Source organism: Gadus macrocephalus, chromosome 20 (genome assembly GCF_031168955.1).
Source record: "Gadus macrocephalus chromosome 20, ASM3116895v1".
Lineage (NCBI taxonomy): Eukaryota > Metazoa > Chordata > Actinopteri > Gadiformes > Gadidae > Gadus > Gadus macrocephalus.
The window spans coordinates 21,562,899-21,584,341 of record NC_082401.1 but is presented as its reverse complement, the minus strand read 5'-3'; the positions used below and the strand labels follow the sequence as shown (position 1 = coordinate 21,584,341).

The 21,443-nt window shown below is 45.5% G+C and overlaps 1 protein-coding gene across 14 annotated transcripts in view; it reads left to right on the top strand.

The window, feature by feature from the left end:
- The window catches only part of map2 (microtubule-associated protein 2), a 67,837-nt gene that overhangs the window by 40,736 nt on the left and 5,658 nt on the right, over positions 1-21,443 (top strand). For 2 of the 14 annotated variants that reach the window (XM_060040863.1, XM_060040864.1), the window contains exons 6-18: positions 1,311-1,385; positions 2,783-2,995; positions 7,306-7,641; positions 8,627-11,812; positions 11,992-12,216; positions 12,369-12,500; positions 13,600-13,658; positions 14,320-14,523; positions 14,800-14,959; positions 15,424-15,480; positions 16,246-16,562; positions 19,123-19,257; positions 19,572-19,664. In XM_060040863.1, coding sequence (XP_059896846.1) covers positions 1,311-1,385; positions 2,783-2,995; positions 7,306-7,641; positions 8,627-11,812; positions 11,992-12,216; positions 12,369-12,500; positions 13,600-13,658; positions 14,320-14,523; positions 14,800-14,959; positions 15,424-15,480; positions 16,246-16,562; positions 19,123-19,257; positions 19,572-19,664 — 5,192 coding nt within the window. Of the gene's footprint in view, positions 1-1,310; positions 1,386-2,782; positions 2,996-7,305; positions 7,642-8,412; positions 8,521-8,626; positions 11,813-11,991; positions 12,217-12,368; positions 12,501-13,599; positions 13,659-14,319; positions 14,524-14,799; positions 14,960-15,423; positions 15,481-16,245; positions 16,563-19,122; positions 19,258-19,571; positions 19,665-21,443 lie in introns of those variants that run through there. The other 12 variants (XM_060040875.1, XM_060040877.1, XM_060040865.1 and 9 more) reach the window with 11 other exon arrangements.

The following is a 21,443-nucleotide window of genomic DNA, read 5'->3' as shown; positions in this document are numbered from 1 at the left end:
TTTAATCAGGTTGATATCGTATTGGTATTTTTCTGGGTTGTATTTGTTTACGCTTTGCATTGCTTCTCATTCCCCAAGCAAGCTTCCCAGGCTAACAATAATGACGATGTGACTGGCGAGTCATGTCTAATCTAATGCGTCTGCAAATTGAATCTCTCTTTTGGAACGCTGCCCTATTGATCTGATGCAGCTGCAGCTTTTGCAGTATGAAAATTGTATTGCCAAGTTCTAATTAGTTTGTGACCTCAAAAACTTTTACTTTTGCATCCTAATGTGGTCATTCTTTTGATAGCCAATTTGGAATTTCTTTATTCGTAAGTATTGATTTTTTGTTAAGTTTGTTTAAACACATGCTCTGCTCTCCATATGGATTTCTGAGCTATGGTGGACTGTCTGACAGACAGATCCATCTCTTATTGATCTCTCAGTGTTGTCAAATTTGTCAACATTATGTAAGAGGAAAGCAGTACCTACTGTGACCTAATGTGGCTCGCAACCAAACTAACGCTTCGTTAAGGATCACAACCCCCGTTGGAAGGCACCAGAGCTAGTCAGCACACACACACACACACACACACACACACACACACACACACACACACACACACACTCACACACACACACACACACACACACACACACACACACACACACACACACACACACACACACACACACACACACACAGCATGTGTTAGAGCAGCTCAAAGGATTAAACAACGCAGAGCCCAATGTCTGCCGTACCCACAGACACATACTCGTGCACACAAATACAAGCTGGTTTGTTGACCACTTGAGTAACCAGACACACACACACAACAAAGTATAAAGACCATTTTCACCAGGACCTGCAAGCAATTGTTTCTGAACCATAATCCCTTTGGATGAGTCTAGTTTCTGTGGTGTTTTTCACTACTCAACCCAATAAATATAACAATATAATATTATATTATACGTATATATAAATAAAATAATCTCTCTATCTCTGTCTCTCTGTCTCTCTCACACTTCCTCCTTACTCTCTTTGTAAAGCATTTGATTAATTACACTATATAAAGGTTAAAATAGACTGAGGCATGCCTGTATATGGAGGTAAAAGTGAATGACATTATTAATAGTAATAATGATATTAATTATGATGATTTGCTTTATTATTATCTCATTATATATGATAATATATAGTTTCAAATGATAATGCTGATATGCCACGGTAAATTTCATTTGTTCAGACATTTGAAATATATGTATATATTCTCCCTCGCTATCCTTCTGTGACCCCTCCCTCCCTCCATCTGTATTTTCCCCTGCAGTTGAAGACACCACCAACTTGCCCCCCTCTCCACCTCCTTCCCCTGCTGCGCAACACTTCGGCCCGCTGGAACGAGGTAAGGATTGTGTGTGTGCGTGGGCGCATGCGGTCGATTGTGTGTGTGCGCGCCCGCGCGCGTGTGTGTGTGTGTGTGGGCGTGTGTGTGAGGATCAGCCTGTGTACACCAGGGCTTTTCTTCATGCATATTCTAGCTACTTTTCCCTGTGACTGCATCACAGGCTCTCTGGGATCATGGGGTCCTGCTGGGGCCAATTCTGTTTCGGATGTTTTTACACTCAAATTGAGGACACACAAGGATTTGTGTGTTCGTACTTGTACGCTGCTGCCAAAAACACAAACGTGTCTCAATTTCTCTTTTCTTTTGGAAAAGCTTTTCTGCTAATCATCCAATTAGAAAGGAAGTATTCTCCTTTCAGTTTCAGCTGCTGGTATTCACCAGGCCTTCCTTCCTGACCTTGTGCTGGTCGCATGGTTTACTTTGGAATGCACGAGTAATCAACATCGACGCACACACACACACACACACACACACACACACACACACACACACACACACACACACACACACACACACACACACACACACACACACACACACACACACTCATTATCATTAAAGCACTGTATATCATTGGAGGACACACTATCACTCCTTATCTCCTTCTTCCGTTCGCTCCGTTCCCCTTACCCCTTACCTCTGTTCCAACGTTACGAGAACCCTGTGAAACCCTTATTTATTTTTTTATGTATGTTTTATGTGTTCTTTTTGCACATCTAACTGTGTTGGTCTTGTTTGGTTTCATTTTATCCGTTGTCGTTTCTTGTCTTTCGTCTTGTCCTCCTTGTGGCTCATGAGATGAGCACAGGTGTTGGAAAGAGGCAACAGGGCCAACCACGTTTTCTGTTGATGTCTAATCTGTGGCTAAGGGGTCCGCCTTAGTTGGAAAAACTGAAAATATATTGGACATATTTTGTTTTCCAGGTTTCCTTCTTTTACATGGTTTCATTATGGTTTTTTCCTTCATTTCTTCACATATGGCTTCCCATATTTACGTATGTCCTGCCTCGGCTGCAATGGCTCACCCCCAGCTTCCATCCACCTCCTGTCAGTGTGTCTCCTTTGTCAGTGTCTTTTATACCTCACTCTCACCTTGTGTCTCTTTGATTTCCCTTCTCCTCTCTCTCCAACACGCTCACATCCTACTCTCTCTTACTTTTGTTTCTTGGCCTCTCTCTCCCTCTCCTTCATCTACTTCCTCTTAATTCACCTTCTCTCTCTCTCTAGTCTCACTCACTATTGACTCTCTCTGTCTCGCTCTCTCTCTCTCTCTCTCTCTCTCCGTCTCTCTCTCTCTCCGTCTCTCTCTCCTCCTCCGCCCTCCGAGTCGCGTGTGTTTCCGGTCTTTCTTTTCCCCCTGCAGTTCTTCTTCCTTGTGTCTGTCTCGTTTGTAGATGTAGGGGATGAGGAGGAGGCGGGGCCTCTCAGGCGCTTCCAAAACTCCCGTGAGAGGTGCAAGTTCCTCGCCCCCTCCATCTCTGTGTCCGTGCCCGAGGACGAGCCCTACCACTCCGACGAGGAGTACTATGAGCACCCCTTGTTCAGCCCAGAGTGGACACGCTCCGGCGTGCGCCCTGTGCAGGCCGTGCCCTTTAGACAGATCGAAGGTGAACCCGCGGCATGGTTCCTCCTATACTACCTACGCCGCCCCCCTCCCCCCCCCTATCCTGTCCTGTCCTGTCCTGACTGTCCTTCCCCCCCCCCCCCCCCGACCCCCTCCCCTCCCTCGAAACGCCTATCCCTATCACTTATTCTCTCTCTCTCTCTCTCAGTTCTCTCTCTCTTTCTCCTTTGACTCCTCCGCCCCTACCCCCACACCCTGAATCCCTTTCATTTTTATTCTGTGATTTGGGCCACATTCGCCCCTCCCTCCACCCTTTCCCCCTCCCTCCCTCCCTCCCTCCGTCCCTCCCTCCTCGTCTGTCTGTCTGTCTGTCTGTCTGTCCATCCGTTTTTTTTACGTATTTGCGTCCGTCCTTGTGTCCTCGTGTCTCGTCGTGTGTTGTCTTGTTTTCTCGGAAGACGGGGTGGATTAATGTTTGGTTCACAGGGACATTATCATCCTTTTGTTTCCATCTCATTTGTTTTCCTGAAACAAAGCCATTTGCAGCCTTTGTAGGTGACACTCATTCAAAACACATTTGTAAATCGATCAATCTGCACCGTCACTCTGAAAGTAGCAAAAACCTGCCGTTTTTGTGTGGCTGTTTACAAGGATCTACCTTCACATACGATCAGAGGGAACGGCAAAAATTCTGTTTCTGCCAATAAAGTTGTCGGTCGTGAGATCCAAATGGCTTTCATACATACCCCCGAGGTGATGACCTCTGTGCACATGTACGTCTGTGCACGTCATATCTCCTCATTGTGTTCACCCATCATACTGTATGATACTGGTTCCATTCCTTACAATACCCTACTGTCATTACTCTTCACCATATGTCTTTAATGATTCTTGTACCAAGAACACACATACAAATGAATAAACACATGGGCATAATGGCACACTCACGCACATACACACACACCCACAAACCTACAGACACATGCCTGTGCACTCACACCTGTGGTGCAGGGATACATTTTAAGCCGACAGATGGTCCTGCCTGCTACTTCACTGCAGCATATTTTACATAGCCTTGTTGTCTGCAGACTTTTTCAGGCCTGTATGAAAAATACGATAAGATGATTCTTCATCACACTTTATCCACCCTATGGCTCTTCCTCTCTCTCGCCCTCAAATGCAATGCCATGCTCAGCTGAATCTTTGAGTTTTTCCTACCTACATTTTCTTGAGCTGTGCAAAATGCAAATGCTTCGAAATAATATGCATGCTTATTATTAAGTAAGGCCTCAATTTATTGCATGTAATAAAATGGATGTCAGAAGAAGAGTTATATGTTCTTTAGGAGCTGCTCATGGTTGCAATGTAATTTATATTATAACAAAACTAGACCTCATATCGGAGATCTTTAAATCTAAATGTTCAAAATAAATCTAAATAAAAATTAAAAATGTATATTTCTATAAAATAAACGAACCTATAATCTGGGATAATAACATCATGGGGGAAATCCAATCCCGTGCCGAAACAAATGTGTAGGTGGGCTGGTCTGTTCACTGTGGGTTAAGCCGCTCAAACAAGGCTGGCACCAGCATCTCTCGATTCTAACGGAGCCATTGTTTACCAATGAGGAGAAATGCATCTCTCGCCTCGATGAAGCACAGCACTCAGCCGAGGCATTGTAGGTGACCTTCCAAAGCAACAGCAATCAAATTACAGGCTGACGTAACCATGGGCCATGGGTTAGGGACGATTGCCTGGAGCTTTTTGATAAAGAAAAACGCGGTTCTCTCGGTCAATAACAGCATCATAAATAAGCATATTTATTCTCGCCCACTCAGTACTTTGAATCAAGGTCCATTGGAGACCAATTTGGACCGGACCAATGTGGACCTAGACCGGACCAATGTGTAGGACTTGGCATGGCACCGATGCAAGGACATATGCTCGAGCATATTTCAAAACCGTGTTCAATGATACGATTGGTTGACGTTTCTACATGAATAAAGTTTTAGCAACTGCACACACACGTCCGGCAGCTGAACCATTAGCTGCATGTATACATACTATGCGTGACATTTAAATGACTAAATATAAAAAAGTTGGCTCGTGTTTCGACAGCACAAGGCTTGTGTTTTGACGTTTTGTCAATGTTTGCTATGGCTGTCGCTATTTGCTTCTGGTGTACCAATTTATGCTTTATTAATGCCTCAACACAGTGTCAATGTGCACTTAATTCAATTGTCTAATTCCAGCATATTTAAGCATACCATAATGAATACATCAACGGATGTTTACAATCTTTACCAATGATGAGGCTGTATCCAAATATTGAGCCAGTGCACATAATTGGTCATAAAATATTTTAGCAAAATGTAACACAGCTATATTTAATCAGTTATAGACCAAACGTGAATCATTACATTAAAACCATTGTGTTTGTTAAAGGTCCCATGGCATGCTAGTTTATGGATGCTTTAATATAGGTATTAGTGGGCCGCACATTGATACCTAATATTGGTATTAATCAGTCGCACATTGAGCTTTCCCCAAGCGCGCCGTTTCGGTGTCTGTAGCTTTAATGCAAATGAGGAGGAGAGAGGCGGGTCAGCTTTTGGCCACGGTACCGTGCGCTCTGTTTACAGTTGATGTACCGCAATGGCGAGGCGCACAGCTTTGGCCGTGTTCTGTAAATATTCTAGAACACTCCGGGTGCTCTGGCGGGAGTCCTGGAGCTATAAACCTAAATAATATGATATTATACATAGATATCTATATCATATAATACATATTATCATGGCCAAAAGCTGTGTGCGCCTCCAGACGATATTATGAATCTCGTTCTCCGACGTCTCTGGTTCTTCCACTTCCACATCAATCTGAAGTCGACTGAACCACGACAAGGAGAAGAAAGGGATCGTTGCCCGCTGACGAGGCACCACCGCCTCGGAAGCGGGCAGCGGGGCTCGCGGCGATGATGCCTCGCGGCGGCGGGCAGCGGGGCTCCAGCAGGAGACAATCGCGGGCAACAATCCCTTCTCCTCCTTGTTGCGGTTCATGTACTTCAGGGAGTCAAAACCAAAGTTCCTTTTCCTCCCAATTCCTTCTCAACCATGGCTGAGATAACCCCCGCTACGAGTCTCGTTGTGGAAATACCAGAGACGTCAGCGATCCCGACGTGTTCTGCGCCATAACACCAACAGCAAAAGGGTTGTCCAAATAACAAAGAAGTGTACAACCCTTGCATTACAGTCCTGGAGATCTATATCTAAATAATATTATATTATACCCAGATATATATATCATATAATACATATCATCAGGGCCAAAAGCTGTGTGTTCCTCCAGACGATATTATGAATCTCAAACGACTGCGTCGGGTTCTACGGCGTTTCTGGTTCTTCCATCTCCACTTCCACATTAATCTGAAGTAGACTGAACCACAACATGGAGGAGAAAGGTTCAGTCTCGGGAGCGGGCAGCGGGCCTCGCGACGGTGGTGCCTCGCGGTTCATGTACTTCAGGGAGTCAAAGCCAAAGTTCCTTTCCCCCCAATTCCTTCTCAGCAATGGCTGAGATAAACCCCACTACGACTCTCGTTGTGGAAATACCAGAGACGTCAGAGAACCCGACGTGTTATGCGCCATAAGACCAACAGCGGAATGGTTATCCAAACAACAAACAGTCTTAGCTTATTGCTTATTCATTGGCGGGCCAAATTCTCTGGACGGGCAAAGCAGAGAAGGGGAGGTAACATTTCCCCGTATGACGACATGCGGGGAAAATTACAAATCGGCTCGTCTGATTTAATTTCTAGCGCCATTTCTAGCTACTGGGGGACCATAGTCAGGCTAGGGGTACTCATATTAATGTCAGAAAACCTCAAAGTATAATTTTCAACAGAAGATCAGCAATTTAATTCTGTATATATATGAATAGATAAATAAAAAAAACTTAAAGACAAAACTTAAAAAGACATTGCTTCCATTTCGGCAAGACTTTATGATGAGGAACGCTCAAGCATAATTGAACTGTTTTAGTCTAGTTTTGATAGTACTAGAGTAATTTATCAAAAAATAACTTAAAATACGTTGCTCTTCACTGATATAAAATATTCCATTTTAAGAGGTAGTAAAATGTTCCCATCATTTCAATATATCACGATCTACATACCAGCATACCAGGTCTAAGGATAGAAAGAGAACACATCCACACTGCATACATCTGTGGTGTACTTGTATCTGTTGAACAGCACTAGCTCCCAGGGCACCCAGTGTCCACTGTGCTGCCATATAACCAAAGTCTGTGTTGCCCGTAGTTTTGATCTGTCAACCTCTTCGCCGTGTTTTTAAGAAGAAGAAACCATGGAGGCTCTTACAGCCGACTACGAGGAGGAAGTGGAGGAGGAAGAGGAGGAGGAGGAGAGTACAGAAGCAGCAGAATCTGAGGCAGCTATTGAGGAGCAGCAGTGGAGCGGGGATGAGCCTGAACTGGAAAGCCCCCCAGCTGAAGCCTTAGGGCAGGCAGAGGCTGTAGGAGAGGTCCAGGCTCCGGCCCAGGATCAGGTCCCAGCAGTTATTGCTGTCTCAGACAGCTCTGTGGACAGAGAGATGGAGGAGGTGGAGCAGGAGGAGCAGGATGAGAAGGAGGAAGAGCAGGAAGCAGAGGGTGAGGAGAGCCCTAAGAAAGGTGTGTCCTGTGCTCTGATCCGTACCTGCATGCATCTGTACTGTTGGCAGGAACTGCGCACACTCACTTAGGCCCAATACAACATTGGGTACAAGCATTAGAATAGAGGTTGAATGGCAAGCAATGTTTCCATCGCTCTGCTAAGGCTGCAAGGCAACAAAGGCTTGTTGGTGAGAGGAGCCGTATTTCTCTTCACCCTGTGCTTTTCTTTTCTTTCAAATGTATTATTCACGGTTGCGGCTTCAGTTTCTAGCTGCATTTCTTGGGGCCAAAGTTCTGTGGTGATGTCAAGCGGTGCTGCATCATAATGCTTTTCTCGCAGCGATTTGGTCTGTGTTTCATCATGTTTACACATTGCATACTGCTGGTATGTCAGTGATTGATTTTAGACCGATGATGTAAGTCCACATTATATTATTGGTCCAAGTTTCCCCTTTTCTAGCTGGACGTCGCCTTGGCTGTTTCATATCAAATGTTGTGTTGCTTCAATACAAAATGCCTTTTGAAATGTATAATATCCATGTCATATGAGTAAGTAGATGGCATCTTTCTGTCATTCAACACAGAATTATTTTGTAGTTTGACTGTTATGACTTGGTGTATCAATGTCATTGAAGCACCAAATCTATTCTATATTTACTGTTACTTTTTACTGAAGTAATGCATTTTAAATAATTCAATAATTTCATGCCTTAGTGTGAGAGAATGACAGAAATGCTATTTTGCTGAGTACCCACTATCTATCACTGCTCGGTTTCCATAAATCAGCGTCACAGTCGATCCATCCCGGTTCCTTCACATTCCATGCCATTGTCTCATCCATCTGGTGGAGTCCATGATCTCGCCGTTCTCCCTCAGCGATGGCTGTATCTGTGTTCTGTAAGTTTCTAAGGAGAGCTTCGCTTTCATTATGTTCTGCATGGCTGTGTCAATTTGTGAATCTGTAAGAAAAAAAAAAGATCCTACTGAAAAGTTGTACTTTCAGCGTTGAAGATGGAATCGGAAAAGCAAGACAGTGAGCAGAGCGAGTCCATGAGCCCATGCAGCATCGGCTCCGACAAGCGTGCCGAAGACAGCGCCGAGCCCCAGATGCAGGAGTTCTTTGCTGGGGAAAGGATGGTTCCGGAGAGTCCCACCATGGACATGCCCTGCTTTGTTCCTGCAAGTACGCCAAATCAAGCCAAAGAACCGACACGGTCAATGACCCTGCAGCCTATGTATGGAGAACCCATAACCGTATCTGAGAAGCAGCCTTCGGTGGAGTTGGTTGAATTCACCACCGTCATCGAACCTTCTGAATTCTCTCCTTTGGAGGTCAAAGCCCATGGAGGAGATGCCGCGATGGAGACGCGTGACAAATCTGGGATGTCAACGTATTTTGAAACCTCTACTGTGGATGTTGACGAAGCTCCACGTAATAGAGCAGAAGGTTACTATGAACTGAGCACAGTTGGAGAGGAGAACACTGAAACTGATTCTTTGACCCAAGAAATCAGCTACAGCACCCTTGCTCAGATCCAGGAATTGCCAGGAACCAATAAAGGCTCAACAGAAGACACCAGGAGTTTCTTGGCTCCTGACAGGAATAATGATTGCAAGTTGTCCCCTGGCAAATTAGCTTTAGATCAGAGGAGTTACTCCCTTAATATTACTATTGGCGCAATGGATTCCAGTGGGCAAGGCAAACCTAGAAACCTCTCTCCTCTAGCTACGGATATAATGTCCTATACCAGTGGAAGTCTAGATGATACGGCAGACTACCTCCCAGTGACTACCCCCTCTGTAGAGAAACCGTCACCCTTTCCTCCCTTGATCCTGGAGACTGCCGCCTCAGTCACTTCAGATTGTTCCTCTCCTCCACAGAGTTCTGGGCAAGCTACAATATCCAGCCCTCAGCCAGAGTCTCCTGGATCCCCTGAGGACTCCAAGTATTCCTATAAAAATGGTACAGTTATGGCACCAGACCTGCCTGAAATGCTAGACCTTGGGACACGCTCTAGGCTGGCGTCGGATAATACTGACCCAGAAATCATGCCAAAAAAATCTGAGGCCCCCGCTGAAGTGTTCACTGGTGACCCGATGGCTAGTTTCGTCGCAGGACAATTAAGCCACTCAGTCAGCAAATCCGACAGCCAGATAGAAGAGATGGGCTATTGTGTGTTTAGTGAATATTCAGGGCCCATGCCATCCCCTGCTGATGTCCTAAGCCCTATAGGTTCATCCGCTCAAGCCTTTACCCCCTCGGTCCTTGAGGCAAAAATGGCTGAGCAGGCTAGAAAACAAGCAGTTAGAGACACATCAATGGACGACAAGAACCAGTCCATAGAGGTTGTGGATGGTGACATAAAACTAGACCAAAATCAGACAGGCAAAAAGGATGCAGATGAAGAAAAGGTTGAGGCAGATAAAGTGAAGCTGGATATTTCTGAAATTAAACCTGAGACCATAAAACCAAGCCCACCCACCGAGGCATTCGTAACACCAACTGTGACGGTCACTCTGGAAGAAGGCGGGAGATGTGGGAGCGAGGCCGAACAGCAGCACAGCGGCGACGGTTCCGTGTCGGACACCGAGATTGCAGACTATGAGAGGCAGATACGGAAGTTGGAGATGGAGGACCGTCCTCTCAGCATGGAGGAAGAGCGAGAGCTCCAGGAACTGAGAGAAAAGGTCAAGCTGGTTCACCAGGAGGCCTACGAAGAGGTGGACGCCGAAGAGATGTACCAGTTGACCGGAGTGGCCAAAGACCACATCGCCAAGCCTGCCAAAACCTCCCCAGCCTCGTCTGTTGACAGCGTTATTGATGATGACAAGTTGCTCTCTCCAGTGCTCTCCCCAGCCAAGCGACAAGTAGAAGCCTATGGTTCTCCCAAAAGAGTGATCTCACCAGTGTTGGGTACAAGCAAGGACGAGGCAGAGAGAAATCGAAGGGAACAGAAGGAAGCAGAAAAGAAAGAGAAGGATGAGGTTGAGAGGAAAATGAATGAAGAGAAACAGAAGAAAGAAGAAGAGCAGAGAGAGAGGGTGGTAATGGAAGAGAAATCTAAACTTGAGGCAGAGAGGAAGTTGAAGGAGGAGCAAGAAATAAAAGAGAGGGAGATTAGAAAGAAAGAAGAGGATGAAAAGATTGAGAAAGAAATGAAAGCCCAAAGGGAGAAAGGGGACAGAGAACGGGAAGAGAAAGAGAAGATAGCGAAAGAGTTTGAGAAGGAAAAGCAAGAGAGAGAGCAAAGAGAGAAAATAGAAAAGGAAGAGAATGATAAGAAGGAAAAGGAAGAGAGAGAAAAGAAGGAGCGGGAAGAGAAAGAAAAGGAGAAGGCAGAGAAAGAAAAGAAGGAGAAGGAAGAGATAGAAAAGGAGAAGGCAGAGAAAGTAAAGAAGGAGAAGGAAGAGATAGAAAGGAAGGAAAAGGAAGAGATAGAAAAGAAAGAGAAGGAAGAGAAAGAAAAGAAGGAGAAGGAAGAGATAGAAAAGGAGAAGGCAGAGAAATTAAAGAAGGAGAAGGAAGAGGGAGAAAGGAAGGAGAAGGAAGAGATAGAAAAGAAGGAAGTTGAGGAGAAAGCAAAGAGGGAAAAGGAAGAGAAAGAAAATAACCAGAACATTCCTGAGCCTAAACCTGCGACAAGTGTTGGGGCGGCTTTGGGGGCCACCGAAACTGTTGTTGGAGTGAAGTTAGGTGAAAAAGATGCAAATCTCACTGCGAAGGATTCTTTGGAAGCGCAGGAGGATGAGGATGATATCGAGGTGTTGGACGGGACCGGGGAAAAAGCTGGGACTTCCACGCAGGCTTGCAAGGAGATCCCAGAGCCCCGTGCGGCAATCGAGTCGGTGGTAACCGTGGAGGATGACTTCATCACTGTCGTCCAGACCATCGATGAAGAAGGAGAGGAGCCGGGACACAGCGTTCGCTTCTCCGCTCCCCCGGAGACTGCAGTCCACCATGTCCCTGGTGCCGAAGAGGAAGAGGAGTGTGTGGAGGAGGCTGAAGAGGCTGAGATGGAGGCTGGCAGTCTAGAGGAGATATTGGATGTCCCTGAGGCCCAAGAGATACCCTCCTCTCCAGATAAGGAGGCCAAGACCACGGAGACAGAGGGACGGACAGAGAGCTACGACAGAGATGAAACCACCATCGACGACTCCATCCTGGACAGCTCCTGGATCGACACCCAAGGTTAGCCTTTTGGTCACTTCTGCTGTGTTATTGGTTTGGCTTTATATATCTTATCACAGTTTATTTGTTTGTCCCTTCCTACCTTCCCTCATTCTTATCATCCTTGCTTCACTGTTTTACTGCCTATTATCAGAAATTGCATATATTTATCGATATATCTCTGACATTTTGGACTGCAGACGATGATAGGAGCATGGCCACAGAGATGGAACAGCTGCCATTGGCGCATGATGCTGCAAAGACGTCTGACCTGAAGCAGGAGAAGCTGCAAACCAAGCAAGAGAAGGCAGTGAAGACAATGGCTAAAGAGAGCAGGGCCAAGGGCCGCGTGTCCACACCAGAACGCAAGCCCGTGCGTAAGGAACCAGTCTGCATCCCCAGGGAGGAGGCTAAAAAGAAAAAAGGTTGGTCTCTTTTTAGGGACTCTTGAGTCAAATAAATTCACATTAATTGTTTATTTTTTCAGGATGACAAGTACACTTATCGATGAGATATTATGGGACAAGTCCGGTCTTTCCAATGGTGTGAATGGCGTCCTCTGCCTCTTATGACATAGCGGTGATCAAGAAGACAGAGCTGACCAAGAAGGCAGAGACCCGGTCCCCTGCCAGGAGGAGCACCATGAAGCCCTCCGCGCGCCAGACGCGGCCCATCCAGCACCACTCCTGTCCCAGGAGGAGGGTTACAGGTGGGACTGTGGCACGTCAAACTACCAGCCACCACTTCATCCCATACTTCACCCCCAACATCCTTTTATTATTGTGATTTTCGTATCATTATTGTTTTTATTTTTTGTCATTTTTCGTTTCGTGTTGTAACACTTTTGGTTTCATTTTGCATTTCCTGCCAAATAAAAAAAGCTATTTCCATTCTTTCATCATTTGACTTTATTTAATTTTTGGGATATTTTCTTCGATCATGTCAATGAAGTAATACCCAGTGCTCTATCGATCATATCAGATCTAGAAAAATCAATGTTAAATGTCCATACACATTAAAATCACCCTGAAATAATGGTCCAAGTAAATGATTTGATCGATACTGAAGCATCAGCTGACCACCTGAGTGAAGATGAGTCAGTAATGGCACTGAAAAGTGCCAGTTATTGAATCCTTGATAATAACCCTATCTTGATACTCCCAGTCCATTTGAAAGAGCTTGCCGTGCTTGGTTAAGGTGTGGGTATACAATTATCTATTATGTCAGACCTGCAGCACACACATTCTGGTTAATCACATCAGTTGCCAGGCAACCGGTGTATGCAGTTGTATTCTTTGGCCTGATGAGTCTGATGTTCCTCAGTCAAAGAAACAGTTAGCCTGTTATTTCCAATGGATCCTCTGCTGTGACACATGAAAAGCTCAGACTTATAACAACATATTCGTCAATAACAACATATTCTATATTATATAACACACACCTCCCCCCGGGGGGGGGAGGTGTGTGTTATATAATATAGAATATGTTGTTATTGACGATGACGTGCTTTGTTTGGTAAACCCTCTCCTGCCTGGTGCTCATTTTATAGCCAATGTCGTGCAACCACATTGCCGTGCACAAAATACGCCTAATATCAACTAGATACAAAACGATGCCAGATATGGATATTTGAAGTAGGCATGCATGTAAAAGTGTATGCATGGGCATATGTGCAGTGGTCTACGTGTGAACAGATGAGTACGAAAGGACCATCTCACTATCATGCTGTGACGCAGGCCTTACCAACGTCTATCTCTCTGTTGTCCTGTATTCTCTTTCATTTTTTGTCTCTTCTTGTCGTCGCTCAGCCACTTCCACAGACGGCCGCCACCCCTTCAGCGTTGCAAGGCAGTCCCTGGACCGAGTGGTGAGTAGTCCCACCGCAACATGCCCATTGGTGGAGAAAACAAAGTGTCCGGCCAGACGTACAAAAAGCTTCACGACGACAGCTTTTCGGACGTCTCAATTGGACAATAGAAAGACGGATGAAAAGAAAATAATGTACTGGTTTTCATCGGGAATCATTGATGGATTGTGTTGGTTTATGTACTATGGGTGTTAATCCAACTTCAGGCATTTCTCCAGCACTTGTACTCTTTCCACATGATGAAGGCTTTTTTCCCCTCTAAAATTACCATACCATACACTGGAATTTTTTACTGAAAATGTATAAGCTCTACCTGTCAGATTGATCCAACCCCACAAGCATTGATTAACTGAGTTGCTGCTCTGAAATTGGAGCTGTTCGCTCCATTTCTGTTATCAATTCAATCCTGAAGATCCCCTGTCCAACACAATTCCCTCCCCCTCCCACCATCTTCCTACAACCACCTACATTTTTACATCTTGGGAATGACGGTTCTATCCACATCCATTGTTGTTTCTCTTTCTATTTTAATTGCTGTGTCCATCTTTCTGTTATTTCTGTCTTTTGGGTGAAATGGGTCTTACACACATGGAATGGAATGACCACCATACTGGTCATCATATTCATCATCATCCTCATCGTCTTCATGTTCATCATCCAGCCACATCAGTGCCATACTAAACGCTTGCAACCTACAAAGATCCCTGCACTGAAATCACGGGTGGTTAAAAGCCTTCCCCACCTGCCAGCTCGGCCAAGCTCCGCCTCCTCCTGCAAATCACAGTTGGCACAGGACTTAGATAGGCTCCGCCCATCGTCAGCTGAGCCTCTGTTCCCTTTGTCGCATAGAGCCTTAGGCAAGAAGGTAAGCCTTATCAGGGAAGTGGCGGAATGTAGCCCGAAATAAAACTTGGTGATTATTTAGTTATTTTTAAGGAGGATTTCAAATTGTTAAAACTAATATTTTAGTAATTAATACTTAAAATTGTTGAATCATTACCTCAGGATCTACCTATGCTTTCATCATACTGTTCACGTCAGTGTACAGCTTTAACATTATTTGTTTGTCTTTGTGCGTGTGTGTGTGTGTATGTGTGTGTGTGTGTGTGTGTGTGTGTGTTTTTGCGTGTTTCTGTGACAGGACGGAAGGTCATGCAGCCCAGAGCAGCGCGCCTCCGTGCCACGGCCGGCCTCCATCTTGACCCGCCACGGTCGCCACGGCGGCCACGGCGGCCACGACCAAGAGGAGAGCTCCACCTCCATCACCAGCTCGGGATCCACTGCTCCACGCAGACCCACCTGTGAGCCAGCTGCTCCCCCTCACTTATCCTTCTCCACCTTTGCTTCAGACTAGTGTTAAACGTCATTGGGAAATAGCATTACAATATCATATTTTTGGCTGTCTGTCTGTCAGCCTTTTTTTGCTCCTGTCTGTCTGTCTCTCACTCTCTCTCACTCTCTCTCTCACTCTATCTCAATCTCACTCTCACTCTCTCTCTGGCCTCCTCTTTGCCGCCTCACACTGGCCCTGTTTTGCTGATATAAGTTGTTTCACAACATCTACTGGTTTACATGTGGATACTGTCAACTAAAGATGAACTCCCAAAAATAACTAACTTTACTCTTGTCTGACTCTCCACTCCTCCCCCCTCCCTCTTCCCTACTCCCCCCTCCTCCTCCCCCCTCACCCTCCTCACTCCCCCGCCTCGTACATGAGGCCTCTCTCACCAAATGTATTGAATCCCCTCTTGTTTTCCTCTTGTAGCGTTCCGCACCGAGATGAAGGCCGAACACAGGCTTGGACGCGCCTCTAGCATGTCGGGTAGAGTCTCCATAGCTCATTATCGCTTAACCTTCCATACACCTTGACTATTTGGTTTTCTTTACTTATTATCTAGATCTTATAGATGCTTGCATTTTTTTATTTAAATGCACCCTGGGATCATAACATGAAATGACTAAGAGCAATATGCTGGTCGTAATTGAGGTCAGGGAAAGAACGTTGCAAATACATTTTTTAAAAATTTGATGATGGTTAAACTTCTCAGACACTTCGTAGCATAATGCAACAGTTAGGGTAAGGGTTAGGATTTTGTATATTTGTATACAAAATCGCTTATTATAATGCTCACACCCCCCCTCAACATTTTTGGTATTTTATTCTCATAGTGTTTAAATTCTAGTGTTTGACTCCGCACTTAAATGGCACGGGGGGACCCCAACATACAACCGGTTAAGTGGGGGAAAGTACTTCACCATTTAATTTTAACATGATTTAACATCATTTTGTTAAACAACAGCAAGCCATTTCACTCTGGCCCTAGTTTCTACGAAGAGGGTGAACGTTGATTCAATCTCAGTCCAATGTACTCAAGCCATTACAATAACAAGCTATAATTCCAAGTAAAAAAAATTATCACATACAGAAATACATACTATAAAAAAAATGATAACCGATTTTCCAGAGGCCCGTCCCTGAGCGACCCTTGGCGGGACGCCAACCAGCAAGTTGCTGTTTTAAAAACCCACCGTGGACCCAAACCCTTTTAGCGAAGCGACTCACTCCTGCGCGCCGTTCTCCCATCAGGCCTCGCGCTGGTGCGTTCCCGCTCAGCGCGCAGCGGCCACTCCACCCCCCGCGGCGGGGGCTCCGCGGCCGTCACCCCCGGCACCCCGCCCAGCTGCCCCAGCTCGTCACGCCACCCGGCCACGCCGCGCTCCCTCAGCCTCATCTCCCAGGAGCGCCGGGCGGTGACGGTGGCGGTGGTGCGCACGCCGCCCAAGTCCCCCGCCACCACCCCCAAGCAGCTGCGCATCCTCAACCAGCCGCTGCCCGACTTCAAGAACGTCAAGTCCAAGATCGGCTCGACAGAGAACATCAAGTACCAACCCAAAGGAGGGCAGGTATGCACCCAACCGTCAACCCCCCCCCCCCCCACCTCCAATAGAAATGTGATGAAACACGCCCTGTTCTGTCCTTCCTTCTTTCTCACACATGCTTATCTTGTCTGTTCTCACGTTCTCCCAAAGTCTCCCAGCTTCGGTTGTTGCCTGTGGTTTTAACTTCCTACTCGCCTGTTTCGTCTGTCCTCTCCGTCGTAGCTTATTCCACCGTCATAGTACTGAGCACCTCCTCCTCCTCCTCCTCCTCCTCCTCACTCATCCACTTGTCCTCACTCTGTTGCTGAGTATTCATCTGACTTAATGCTTAATTATGGTTCCACGTTGACGCAACGCAATGACCAGACATCGCTTCGAGCGTCGGGTTTTAGTGAGCCGACCAATCACAGCCCTTGCTGCTGCGTTTCCTCGACGCAAGGTTACAATTTTTGGGGGGGGGCACATCAGGCCCTTTCGGTGTGACGCAAGGAGGGTCCGCAAGGACGTAAGGGGTCCGTAAACCCCCTTGTGTTGCGTCGACGCCCAACCATAACTAAGCCTTAAGCGAGTAGCTGGTTGCACTTCAGGACCAGTACAAAGAAGAGGTGTTTCTGGTAATTCATCATTGGGACCTTTCTACTTGAGGTGGTGGAGTAGCAATCAGTAAATAGGTGTGGTTCTTCACAGTAATTATTCTACGTTATACGTTTTTACTTAATACATGAGTTTTTTTATATACATTTATTTATTTTCACATATATGGTTGAAATATCAGGATTTGGAGACATTGAGAATCTGATGATAGAGCCAAATATTACATCCATACACGGCATAGGTTTTACCGAGAGCATCTGGAAGCCTTTGCCTTTGCCTCTGCGTCTGCTTCATGTGGAGTTGAGGTATCACGTTGTGTCGATTCTGATTGGACACGGCTGCAGTATGTCACTATGAGTGTGTAACTTACAAATAGTAAGAGTACGTCTGCTATGACTCATTTCCCAGAACAGGCATTTTTGTGTTGTGTTTGTGTGGATGTGTTCTTGGCAGACCAAACAAGTCATGACAGCATTCTCTTCTGAACAAAGGAGGTGAAGTGCGACGTTTGCAGGCCCCCGCCCCTCCTCCCCTCCTTGCCATGTGAGACCATCCTTGTCTTGCGAGTTCACATTGTGCTTCTCTCTGAAGATTCTGTCGGGCCTCGAGCTCCTCCATGAAAGCCTCTTCCAAGGGTAAAAAATAATGCCAGAACCAATCAGCATTATATGGGTATGGAGTTTCAGTTCATGACGAGGAGCCCCGCAGTGCGAAGAATTACAAAACAATGGTGATCTTGAGGAAAGTGTAGAAATCGACGGAGCCATCCCAAAAAGACGGGATAACAATGTAAAAAAGATCACTAAAATAAAGAAGCAATTATTTTACAGGCTTTTATCACAGGAGGAGAAGGAGGAGAAGATGATTTTGCTTTACTTCCAACCGGCATCGGCAAGAGTAAAGAGATCAAATGCGTCACTTGGTTATTAAATCTGATTGGCTGGCCATTTTTGAACAACGCAAGGTCGTGCCCATATTAGGAAATCAGTTGCTACCAACGCCACAATGCTAATCATTGCGAAATGCAAACTTCGAAATCTGGATGGTCTCACGAGGCTATCCCCCAATCCCCCGACACCCAACGGCCCCGCCCCCCTTGGGTTCCTCACCATTTCCCCAAGTCTCTTTAGTGTTCAGCCAATGACAAATGCCTGCAGGCAATGTTACAATTTTAACATTTAATCTGTTCCCTTAAGGCTTTGGCTCTGTGTTGTTTTGATAGAAAGGCTCCAGAGTGGTCTAACATAACATGAATATTTCAGAGTGCTCTGTAGCGAGCCTCTAGACTCCTAACACTTGACTCTAAACGCCACCTGGGTCTCTATGGCCGCTTTATCTGAAGACCCAGCCCCCTGAGAGGGATAGAGTGGCCTGTCTCTTGCTCCACCTAATGTGTTATACTTACGCATTCACGTTCATATGTGATTCTTAAGCCTTCTTTGGGCAGAAGATTATAAAAAGTCGAGTTGAATAGTATTTTTGTGTGTTTAAAAATGTTACAAATTCATACCATCATTTTGGATAATGTTTCAGTTCTTTAAATATAATATAATAACCAAGCACCTTTGGCTTAGATCATGTGAATTTTCACTGGATGTGTTTATAAACCGTCGTACTCCATGTCCAAATGAAACCTCCCTCCTGCTATCGACCTGGATTATGCTTGACGTTCAGTAAATGTCGAGATTGGTTCTTAGTCAAACTTCAGAACAAATGGAATCCAAGTGAACCACACATGATGCAGCAAACTGGTTTATCAAAGGAAAGTCCTCAAATTATGACAATGGATGAGGCTAAATGTCAATGTGTCTGGTTTGATTGATCACTAGGTTAGCAACACCCCTAGTCCCTATCCCTGGCTTAAAGTTCCCTCAGTTGTTATGTGTGTATTGCACATAGGCCCTGTTACAGACCGTTTCTCTCCTTTAGCTAGCCGCCACCCCCCCTCCCCTGCCCCAATCAATGACCTGTCCAATGATTGTGCTTGTAGAAGTGCAGGGGCCCCAATCTGCCAACCATGGCCAAACGTGGCGCCTCGTGGATCTGGAAGTCCGTGCTGCGTGTGGTCACGGTCACCCTGTATCTATCGGCCGCACACAGTGTGACCTGGACCAAAGACCCGCTGGTATACCTCAGCCCCTTGCTGCTCTTGACTCACTCCTGACACTGACTTCTTATTTATTATTTATGCTTACAAAATTCCAGCTTGGTGAAGTTGCGAATGGACGCACAGATTTTCATGTCATCTATCGTTTAACATTTTGCTATGCCATAGCCCTGAATGTCCCTTCATCTGTTCACCCTCCCTATGCGTGTACCCCTTCACACCACCCCCACCACCCCCTCCGCCACTACCACGGTTCACTAGGCAGCCATCACATCCATCTTCCAGTGTCCGTCAAGAGGCCCATCTCTATCTCTATCTGCATCTCTCCGTAGATGCAGATTTTAAACAAGAAGCTGGACTTCAGCCGCGTACAGTCAAAGTGCGGCTCCAGGGATAACCTGAAGTACACTCCCCGCGGAGGCAATGTATGTACCGTACCATCCCCCCTTGTTCCCTCCCCTCCCCTCCCCTCCCTCCTCTATCCCTCTGTTTCTCTCCCTCCGTTGAGGACGTGGAGGGCAAAGGGGCTCCCCCTTTTGTCACTCAGCCCTTACATCGTCGTTCCCTGCCAGAAAACATGGCATGTATTTGCAAATAGTTGAAGTGCCTTCAGACAGGATTCCCCCTTAATCTAGCTTCAACATGCCGATGTTGCCCAGTATAGGTGTGTTAGGTGCCCCCCGGTTAGATTGACGTGCGTATTGTTCCAGCGTAGCTGTCATAGCTTTAGCACTGCCCTGCGAAGTTTCTGAAGAACTCCCATGTGTTCTGGCAAACGTCAAGACTGTATATGTTCATAGAATATGTAATACATAGTGTTTCTATAATGTTCCTGTTCTCAGGTAATCTGCATTAAAAACTACTTTGCGAACTGCCATTTAAAACAACGTTATTAATAGTTTCTCCCCCCTCCCCCTTAGGATAAAGATTTCAAATGGCGCTGTTCAGAGGCAGTTAAACATGTGTATCTCTGATGTTACGGTTGTCCTCCCCGCCATCCCCCAACATTTACAGTGAAGTTTCACCTTCTTGTTGATCATTATGTTTGGATATATATACCCCTGAGAGTTTGACATCTGGTATATATGTATTCACAGTCTGCTCTTGATGTTCTCATCAACAGCCCCACCACCATGTTTGCAGTCCCTCTGTTCTTTCAAATGAAAATAGTTGGAATGCTCGAAAAAAACAAACCAAATCAACAGGCGGTATTCAAAGAAATATCAATTGATCATCACTTCTGCACAGATTTGTATTATAGGCATTGGCACACAGCTGTCATTATCAGTGTACAGCTTTGTTTTGTTTCTATTACTACAGTATGGTTTTCTTTTTCAAAGGACAATACCGCTCTGGGTGATGAAACTATTGTTACCGTCTCTCCTGGCTTCACCAAAACATCCTGCACCAATATCATTTGTTGAAAAGGACTTCCTTGTAAGGATTCTGCCGGACGGCAGCGAGCCACTGCCGAAGATATAAACAATGGCTATATTTCACCTTTCGTCTTTTGGAATCAATGCACGTTGGTCACTAGGGAGTTTGTTGACAAAATCACGTTGAAGTGCCATACAAGCATCACAAAGACTTAGTGCTATATTTATAGTGTTTTCGTGGCTGGTGTACACATTCTGCTAATATTGATTAGCAGAATCAGTACATGAAAGCAATTTTGACAAGTGATATGGTTAAATGGTTTTATTGAAGACGGTTACAATGGTTTGATCACCCATACCGGTACTGTCCTTTAACTCAACCATGAATTTCAAGCTCTTCTTCCACAGCACAATCTTCATTTATTTCACCATGAGGTTTTCCTTTCTCTCTCTCTCTCTCTCTCTCTCCAAAGATATATCCCGATTTCAAAATATGTATAAAGTCTGTGCTTCAACTTTTTCTGTGTCTGTTTCTCGTTCCTGCTACTTTCAACCACAGGTAGAAGCACCCCATAGTATATCATTGCTGGCAGCCCTCGAGACATACTCATACTGTTGGCTTCATATATTATGTCCATTCATTCATTAACTAAAAACATCTCAAATGTTTTGACCTTACTAAACTCTCTGGCTCTCAGGGATTGTATTCTTTATAGACTACTCTGGTGGGCAAACAGAAACTAGAGTAGGTACTCTCTCCTGAACAAAGACCATTATGAGCACAGGGACCTATAACATGATTACAATTCCAAAGCCAAAATGTAATTT